General features: G+C 35.9%; 1 protein-coding gene across 1 annotated transcript; it reads left to right on the top strand.

The window, feature by feature from the left end:
• The first annotated feature begins 377 nt into the window (after nucleotides 1–377).
• LOC108907080 ((E3-independent) E2 ubiquitin-conjugating enzyme UBE2O) lies at nucleotides 378–9,938 on the top strand. The gene is made up of 10 exons (XM_018710597.1): nucleotides 378–920; nucleotides 973–1,116; nucleotides 1,239–1,426; nucleotides 1,476–1,652; nucleotides 1,704–1,914; nucleotides 1,965–2,174; nucleotides 2,251–2,427; nucleotides 4,264–4,548; nucleotides 8,104–8,398; nucleotides 8,456–9,938. The coding sequence occupies exons 1-10, from the start codon at nucleotides 486–488 to the stop codon at nucleotides 9,559–9,561; spliced, it is 3,228 nt and encodes a 1,075-aa protein (XP_018566113.1). The 5' UTR covers nucleotides 378–485; the 3' UTR covers nucleotides 9,562–9,938.
• Nucleotides 9,939–10,145: the final 207 nt, after the last annotated feature.

Raw genomic sequence — 10,145 nt, forward strand, 5'->3', positions numbered from 1 at the left:
TTTTTTAGTTTTAAATCAATACGTTTAACCATTATTCCAGGTTATACTGTTCCTTTTACAGACATATTGTATATTGTGTTGCATAAATTAGAATTCAAAATTATTTACTTTAGTTTACGAGCTTGGTCAAGTTTTATATTAATTGAATATTTTCCACACATTGTGGAATCATACCAAATAGTGGTATGGTTTTTAGAAATATTTTGGTATTATTACCACTGTAATCTATGATTATTATATTTAATTTACATCGATATAAATGTTTCTCAGGCAACCAGAAATACCCCCAGACGTATTTCGTGTCAAGGACCGCTCTTGACCTGGCGAACCTTTTTTTGACAGTTTTTTTGTTTACAACCTGTCATGCGCTTCAAAACGTCAAAAAAACCTATCACATTGGCCATTGCCACATTACACATTCCGTCACAGAACTACTCAAAATCATAGTGAACCGTAAGAAACCTTCAAAAACATAACTTAAGAAAATGTCTAATAATACTGACAAAGTTAAGGAATTCTACTCAAACGATATCGTGTATAGATTCGACAAGCACAAAAGAATCATTTTCGGTGTTGTTATTGATAGTTACGAGGCATCTTCGGACGTGGACGAGTACCACGCTCTACAGAAAGGCCAGATTCGAGTGTTGTGGAGCAATAATTCTAGAGAACAAGTATGGAGACAAAGCAAAGTAAGGTTGATGAACAGGAGTGTCATACCAGGTGATATCGTGCGGCGATTGGAGAAAGGCAAGGAAACACAAAGGGGGTACTGTAAGGAAACCAAACAGCTTGCAACCGTGCAAATTGTGGGTACGGACAAAGTTATCGAACACGTCTACAGCGACAGACTTCACAGTGTTAGACCTTACGATGTGGACGACGCTGTGTGTTTAGGAAGTAAATTTGGACGAATTGAAGTGAGTAGGATGATGCAGTCGTGTTAATTTTGTTACTATTTTCTATTTCTAGGCTATAGAACAGATGATTTCCATGCAGTCGAAATGCGGATCTGTAGTTGACGTTCTGACTAGTATCAATCATGATTTAGATGACTACTGGTTGTCGAAGAGAAATAGGATATCTTTTGATGCATTTTATCCAGGACAAGAACTGGTATGTGTATTTCTAACTAGATTTCCACTAAGGTCTTGCTTTATATTTAAAAAAGTTGGACAAAAACTTATCTTGCTTTGATAATAATTTTATACACTCATAAAAGATTTTTTTATTCCAAGATATGTATTCCAAGCAATTTTGAACAACCTCACTGGGTGAAGAAGTCTAAAGCCATGAAAAGAAATATCCAGGCAAGGCAAAGGTTTACCGTTCAAAACGTAGAAGACATCCTCATTGAAATAGCCTGGTACAACAATACTACAGGATATTCTCACATAACTGAAATTTCGCAGGACGATATAAAAAAGTAAGTGATTGAAAAATTTTACGAGATGAAGTATGTGACATTTTTTTAGGTTGAAAGTTCTGGAACATCCAAGCGATACCTGTCTAGAATTGGCAGAGCGTAGATTGCTGAAACTGAGCGCGTGCGACGTTCTGATAAAGAAAAAAGACTGGATTCGAAAACTGTCCGTTTCTTACAGACCCGACACCCAAAAAGTGAGACACATCGTTAGCTGTAACACCAAAACGTAAGAAACTGGAGTTTTCGGGTTATACAAATTATTATCCTACATTTTCAGCGCACCTAGAGTGCCTAAAATTCGCAGTTCGTCCCTGCTCTACGCCTGCATCGAGTCTGAGGAAGACGAATGGTGGACCGAGGAAGGGGAGGAGTCTGACGACAACGGCAGCTCGTCTTCGCAGAACACATCGATATCGAAGTCGTCTAAGAAGAGACACTATCCGCCCAAGCCCCGTGAACTCGTTCCCGGGCATACTTTACCCATCGAGGTCAGTTTTTTGAGTGTTTCGAGGCGTCGGAACTTATTTGTTGGTTTCAGGTGATCTGTGTAGAGTCTAAAATCACAGTGGTGTGGCAAGACGGCAGCGAAGAGAAAGATATACCGTCTACGCAGCTGTATTATTCCATTTCGTTAGATGATCACGAATTTTTCCCCGGCGAGTGGGTTACTAGTGATACGATTAAGGGAGAATGCACAGAAAAATACGGAGTCGTCCAAAATGTCAATTATTTAGAAAGAACCGCCTGCGTAAGTCGTGGGAACACGGAAAACCGTAATTTCTATGAATCGGACGAATTTATTTAATACGTTTTAATTTTTTTAGGTGAAGTGGTTTACTTATTCGGAAAACGAGAAGTTACCCACCGAACTGACAAAGAACGAGATGAGTGTCTACGACTTAAAGAAGCATTCCAAGTTCGTTTTCCGTCCCGGTAGTATAGTTAAGTCCAAACCGGCCCAAGACGATAAAATGGGCAAAGTTATCGACAGCTGCATAGAGGTGAGTTTAGAAGTAATCATTTTTCTCGAAAATTTCAGCAGTCATATTTTTGTAACCATCCTGTGATCGTTTATTTATTTTTGAATTTATTTATTTATTTATTTGGAGAGTAAATACTTCACAGGTAAAACCCAAACAGTGCAAGTGAAATTTTTATCACAAAAACGTTAGTAAATGATACTTAATAGGTAAAATACATAGAGTTAAATAAAACTGGGTTTAAGAGGGTATATCGCCTCAGGTGTGCAACTTTCATATAAGGTATTTTTAACTTCAATCCTCTTATTTTTGGATCTACATTCACGGGTACAATTTTTGCTACTTCATTTAAAAACACCCTGTATAAAACTCGTGTGATATTGGGATTAATAAAGTGATAAAAATTGGCAAAAAGTGCACTATCAGGGTTTTTTCACTTTAAATACAGAAACTGCAGGAATAAATTGCCAACAAATGAGAAGAGTTTGCTCTATAATGGGATACGTATATGGGAGCAAAAATGTTCAAAACGTATGTAAAACGGTGCAAGTAAGGGGCCTGTGCTTGTTTGAAGTCAAAATTTTTTTTTAATAAATAATCTTGAAAATTACATTTTAAAGTATTTGTGAAATTTGCATTTTTGCCATTTTTAGATGAAATTCTTTTATGAAACGAAATTTTAAAAAATGGCGAACAAGCCCGTTGTACACAGAATACAAAAAAACGGTTCCGCAACTTTCGAAAAGAGTTAGCTTAGAAGAAACTGCAATCCTTCTTGGGCTTATGAACACGAGTCGAATTGTAGGAAAGAATAGAGGAAAATTGTAATCTCCTCGGGGAAAATCATGTCATGATAAGTTCCTCTATAAATAGCATGATTAGAAGATGTCAAATGTGTATCGATGCGAAAGGACTTCATTTTAAACAATTGTTGTAGGACTCGTTACTTAATTATTTCCTCCACCTATTTGCTAATACTATTTTATTATTTGGTTTGACATTTTTTTCCAAAAATAAAATGATTTCCACTAAGAACCGCTTGTGGCGTATTCTTTTCTTGGGCAAAGTTGGTGGCTGCTTTAGTAGCATGGTTAAAATTTCATCAAATAAAAGGCTTAACTTATTAGAAGAATTAAATAAAATGTAAGAACAAGTCCAAATATCTTCTAAAAAATATCTATTAAAAAATACCAGGAAACAAACAAAAACACCGCCAGTGTATTTTTTTCTTAGGAAAATGAGGCGGCACCATAGGCATTGTCAGGATATGACGGAAAATATATTTTTTTTTGTAAATTTTAACACCCTGTGTCTTGAATAACACATCTCCCAGGAAAAAAGTTTATAGAGCAAACTCTACATATTTTTTGGCAATTAATATATTCTTGCAGTTTCTGTATTTAAAGTGAAATCACCCAGTATAAAAAAAAACAAAATACCTTCACAACATGAACATTCAGTGGAAAACCCACTGCTTTGGCCATATGATCAAAAATATAAGCATAAAAAAAGATATATACAGAGTGGTTAACGTTTTAATACCAAAACTTCACCAGGTGATAGAACACATTATTTTAAGCAAAAAGTGGGTTGTAGTTCGCTTGGTTTTTCTGATACAATGTGTCGGAACTAGAAAAAAAATCACATTTTCTGAAGTATCTCTAAGGACTTTTGACATAAATTGATGAAACGTGGGCCATTGGTTTATTTAATTAAAATTAAAAATTGCGTGTACCGCTTACGTTACTTTTCACTACAGAATAGTATTCAGTGACAAAACATCAAACACCCTATCGCTTCGTCCCTTCGAAAGTCATGAATAGAAAGACCGTTTAATATCGAAATAATTCCTTTCAGGGATACGTGAAAGTTCAATGGCTTGACGGCAACGAGGACAACTGCTGGCCGCAGGACATCGAGCTCATCCCGGAAACGGCTGAATACGACTTTTCCGACGAGGAATCGAGCGACGAGGACGCGGCTTGTGTTTCGTGGGAAACGGAGAGTATAGAGTCTTACGCTGGAGACTTGTCGGATGAAACCGTCTTGCAGAACATGGCGGCGAGGTTGGACTTCGTTCGCAACAGGATCATCTACTTGAAAGAGGCTTTTAAACAGCACACGATAACTGAGAACTTTTCAGTAAGTTAAAAATAATTTGATTTTTATCGTTGCTACTTGGGTTATCAACGATTTATGCTTGACATCACGTCACACTTATTTTGCCTTGGAGTTAGAAATAAGTTTTAAAACGTTTCCTGTTTACGGGAAGTAGCCCATATATTTCTTATGTAAAATGAAGTTTAAATCGAAAACCAACTGTATTGTTGTGTTTAGAAGATTAAAACAGTAAACAATGATACATAAAATTACGACTTTTTAAAATATGAAATTTAAAAGCAAAAAATTTTATGGAAATTCTATATTGTAGATAATTTTGCAATCGGGCGTAAGTGACAAAAGAAAATCAGCCAAAGTGTCTTTTTGAATTAAATCCTTAAAATAAAGAATATACAGGGTGGTCCAGTTTACAATGCGGAAACTTCGAGAACCGATAGAGATTCAAAAAATAATATGAGTGCTACGTAAACTATACTCGGGAAATGCTTCGTTAAGAAATTACAAGGTGTTCAAGATTGATTTAAAAAAATCAAATTTATTAATTGTTGCCAAACGGGTAAAGATATGTCAATGAAATTTTGCAGACGTTAACTACCATCGGGGGACCACGTTTTGCAATGAAAAACATTATTTGTAGTTTTGCCACGTTACTGGATACTTATTTCTAAAGAAAAAATTACTATGCCACTGCTTTTTCATAAAATAAAAATCTGTTTTGGATTCTTCATTCTATTTGGAAGAAAAAAGCTCTATTTCGATTTTTCTGTACGACTCGACGTTTTCAAGTAAAAAAATCAAAAACACTTAACATACACGATGTAAATGTCAACTATGAAACACCCGATATAGCAAACTCATATTATTTTTTGAATTTCTATTGGTCTGAAGTTTCCGCATCAGAAACTGGACCACTCTGTATACATTAGGGTGGGTAAAAAAAAATCGGCAATTTTTTTTTACTTTGTACTCTGAAAAATAGGTTGCTAGACACCTCTAGAAAATTCTCTCCAAATATGAGCTCTTAATTTTAATAGGAAAGTCCTCCGCTTTACAGTTTTCCATTTTTTCCTCAGTATTAGAAAAAAAAAAAAATAATCTATCAACTGTTTGTTAAAAATATCTCTCCTCATATACTTATAGGAAATTGAACGCTCTACAAAAAAGGTCTCTTACAATTTTTTCGTAAACCTCACCGTTTAAAAGATATTAAAGGTTGAAATTTGATTATTTTAAGAAAAATTTCTGTTTTGCTTATGAATTTTATAACTTGTTAACAAAAAATCATTATGAAATGCACAATTCATGGTGTTGTAGGAAATTAACTGCTCTACAAAAATGGTCTCTTATGATTAGTCGATTAAATAAAGCGTTTAAAAGATATTCATCGTCAAACTTCAATGCACGCCAATTTTAACAGTTTTTGATTAATAATTTGGAAAATTTCAATTTAGTTTGTTTCAGGGAAATTTATTCAAATTTGAGTTTCTAGTGAAGCTCCTAATGCAGTCAAAAAAATTCTTCGCTATCATACTCAATGGTTAAAATTACAAAAAAGTTAAAAAAAAAATCAGCACAAAACCAAAATGTTTGAAATTTTATAACACGCTTTATAATTAAAAAAAAAACTTTTTAATAACAAATTGAACATTTTTTTTCTTTAAGATTCATACTTTTCATAATAAATTTCTAACAAAAACGTTATTTTTTCAAGATTTAATGAATCATTGACTCTCAGTCAGAAATAATGCACTAATTTTTTTTCGATGTAACCAAACATGCTTACGACTAAAAAAAAAACTAGAAAAATAGTTTAAACATTTCTCTGTTCATAGAAACTCAAATTTGTATAAATTTCCCTAAAACTCATAAACTAAATTGAAATTTTTCGAATTATTATTAATCAAAAACTGTTAAAATTGGCGTGCATTGAAGTTTGACGATGAATATCTTTTAAACGCTTTATTTAATCGACTAATCATAAGAGACCATTTTTGTAGAGCAGTTAATTTCCTACAAAACTGTGAATTGCGCATTTCATAATGATTTTTTGTTAACGAGATATAAAATTCATAAGCAAAACAGAAATTTGTCTTAAAATAATCAAACTTCAACCTTTAATATCTTTTAAACGGTGAGGTTTACAAAAACATTGTAAGAGACCTTTTTTGTAGAGCGTTCAATTTCCTATAAGTATATGAGGAGAGATATTTTTAACGAACAGTTGATAGAGAGTTATGAATTTTTTTTTCTAATACTGAGGAAAAAATGGAAAACTGTAAAGCGGAGGACCTTCCTATTAAGATTAAGAGCTCATATTTGGAGAGAATTTTCTAGAGGTGTCTAGCAACCTATTTTTCAGAGTACAAAGTAAAAAAAAAAATTGTCGATTTTTTTTTACCCATCCTAGTATACATACAGGGTGATCGATATCTAGGAAAGTACTGCTCCGAAAAATTTGAAAATTTGGCAACATGGCAGTGTCCCTGGGGCGAACACGACTAAAATATTTATAACTCTCCAAGCACTTCCAGTTCTACCGGAAGTCGACACCAACTTCGTTATTTTAAATGGGACACCCTATATATCATTGCATAAAAAAAAGCAGCAAATTCTTCACGTTCTTGAAATTATTTTGTCGCAATTTAAATAAATAAAAAACAAATTAAAATAATCCGCATTAGTATAATTTAAACGATCCCCAGGCAATTTTATTTCAATTTTCAGCAAAAACTATTCAGACACAACGATAATTTGACAACTAACTTGACAAATGTAAAGTTATTTCAATTGTTTTTGGAGTGTCTATGGTTATGGTTTAGCAAATTCTTCACATGTTCTTGAAATTACTTTGTCACGTTTTCCATAAATAAAAAACAAAATAATCCTCATTAGTATAATTTAAACGATCCCCAGGCAATTTTATTTAAATTTTCAGCAAAAACTATTCAGACACAACAATAATTTGACAACTAACGTGACAAATGTCATGTTATATCAATTGTTTTTGGAGTGTTTATGGCCATGGCCAACTTGACAACAGCTATGATACGAGAAAAACTGCCCAAAAAATAGAAAATTGCAAACATCTCTAAAAGTAGTAACGACAACCGTAACAATGCTTATATGGCTTGAAAGGAAATCTTAATCTGCACGACAGTAAAAAAATACAGGGTGTTCCATTTAAGTTAACAAAGTTATAGCTATTTGAAGTAATCAAAATGTAACAGCAAAAATGATGTTGATAGCCTAACTTTGAGAGTTTTATAGACTTTTATAAACTTAGTTAAATTAAGGAAATATATTAAATAATTGCATATAGTTTATATTTATTTAATAAAACATATGCAATTATTTTTTGGCCATTTTTTATTTATACATTGGCATGAAATTCGATAATAGTTGGAAATAGGAATTGGTTCTTTTGGTTTATTTTTTCTCAGGATATCCAAATTGGATTTTTTGAAGTGGAAAAATTATATAAAATTATTATAAAAGAATCTTGTTTTACAATCTAATAGTTATCGATATATATGGGTGGTAATCATTTAATATTTTGAGCTAAACTTTCCCCATTAGTTTCTGAAAGATCTGCTTCTGGTGTACGAGAACTCCAGTTACTTAGACAAACTCCTCGGAACGTCTTTCTTCAGCCTGAAAAGCAAACATTTCCAGACCTTATTGATGAACGCCAAGGAGAAGGCTAAGACCCTGGGGGTGGAGCTCAGGGGTAGGCTGTTCTCCGGCGATAATCTGTGTCCGTCCATCTCGAAAATCAAACTGGCCGAGAAAGAGAACATCAACAAGATGATCAAGTTGGAAAATAGGATAAACGCTCAGATCGAGAAGAAAGAAGGAAGTAAGGAAGCCACGGGTAGGATGCTAAAACTCCAAACGGTCTTCCGTTACTTACGTTTGTTTGTTTTTTCAGTCCCGACGACACCTCTGACTCCCGACAGTACCGAAGTGACTTACATGTCCCAGGACAACCTCTGCGTCGAGTTACTTTCCATGCTGAAAATGCGCATGGACCTGGCTTACGCCGAAATCATAAGCCGGATCGGGGGCACCCAGGCCTTGTCTGTGCTGACGAAAGCTTCGGAAAACGTCGCCACCCCAGCAAGTTCGACGCCCCTCCCTAGCTGTCCGACGACACCAGACGAGTCGTTTTCCGCTTTGAGCCCGCTTCGGCCCAAATTTAACGATAAAATGGGCGAAATCGAAAACGAACCCTACACGATCATCGAAGAAGCTCCGGTGATGCACCATTTCTATTCCGGCAAGTTCGAACCGACGGACTTGCAACGTTTCCTCAAAGCAGTGCAGAAAGAGTACAAGCTGCTGAAGGAGTCCCTCCCTCCGGGTGTCTGGGTGCGCTCCTACGGAAACAGGATCGATCTGTTATCGGTCATGATCCAAGGTCCCTCGAAAACGCCGTACGAGGACGGGTTGTTCCTCTTCGACATCCAATTGAGTCCGGACTACCCCCGTTCGCCCCCTCTGGTGCACTACATAAGCTACAGCACCGAGCGTTTGAACCCGAACCTGTACGTCGAGGGTAAAGTGTGCGTGTCGCTGCTGGGAACGTGGATGGGTCGCGGGACGGAAGTCTGGGGCCCGAAGAGCACCCTCCTCCAACTGATCGTGTCAATTCAGGGACTTATCTTAGTGTCCGAGCCGTACTACAACGAGGCGGGGTACGAGAAACAAACCGACACCCAGCAGGGCTACGAGAACTCCCGGACTTACAACGAGCTCGTCATCCTGAAACTAGTGCAGTCGATGACGGAAATGCTGCTGTCCCCGCCCGAGGTATTCAAAGGGGAGATTTTCTCGCACTTCGCTAAAAACGGGAGGAGCCTGTGCGATCGTCTGAATAAATTCTGTGGTGAGACTGACGCTGTAGTGCCGGATTTCCCCCTGTTGCCCGTCAGCAAAGGCTTGAAGTTGTCTTTGTCCGCCGCGTTGAATTCGTTCCGAAACGTCCTGAAAGAAGTGATCGAGGGCAAGGCCGTCAAGCCGACGCCCTCCGTTTGAATTTTTTATACTGTATTGCCGATTTCAATAAAAATGTTGTTTGTACGTTTTAAAAGTTGTTCTAGTGTTATCCGGGGTGCGTTTGATTCGTCGAACCCGACGGGAATGACGTGAGCTTGCGCGGGAATACTTTTTTTTGGGGAGTAATTTGCACTTATTTGTTAGTGGGCAAAGCAGTCAGGAAAGATGTTCATACTTGGTTGTTCCCTTTCGAAAATCAACAGAACTAGGAACAGTTTTTCCGTGACTTATTTAGTAAACGATTAAAATATTTTGGATTTTATTCAGCTTGAAACGCCTAGGAAACCCATTTTGCTAACTTTCTGTAATCTTTCTTCATTGCTTTGCCATTAAGAGGGCTCTGTAGCAAATAGCCAACCAGCGATACATTTGTATAGATTTTATTACACCATTTGTCTAAATATGAATTAATGCACAAATAACAGACTTTCCCCCATTTTAAGGCAGATTTTCTATAAAATGGACTTAGTTCAAATAACTTTTTGGTGCAAAGAAATTTGTAATTTACGATGCCGCTTGTACAAAATTACAAATTTCTTAACACCAAAAAATAATTTGAGTTA

This window comes from Anoplophora glabripennis, unplaced genomic scaffold, assembly GCF_000390285.2.
Source record: "Anoplophora glabripennis isolate ALB-LARVAE unplaced genomic scaffold, Agla_2.0 scaffold227, whole genome shotgun sequence".
Lineage (NCBI taxonomy): Eukaryota > Metazoa > Arthropoda > Insecta > Coleoptera > Cerambycidae > Anoplophora > Anoplophora glabripennis.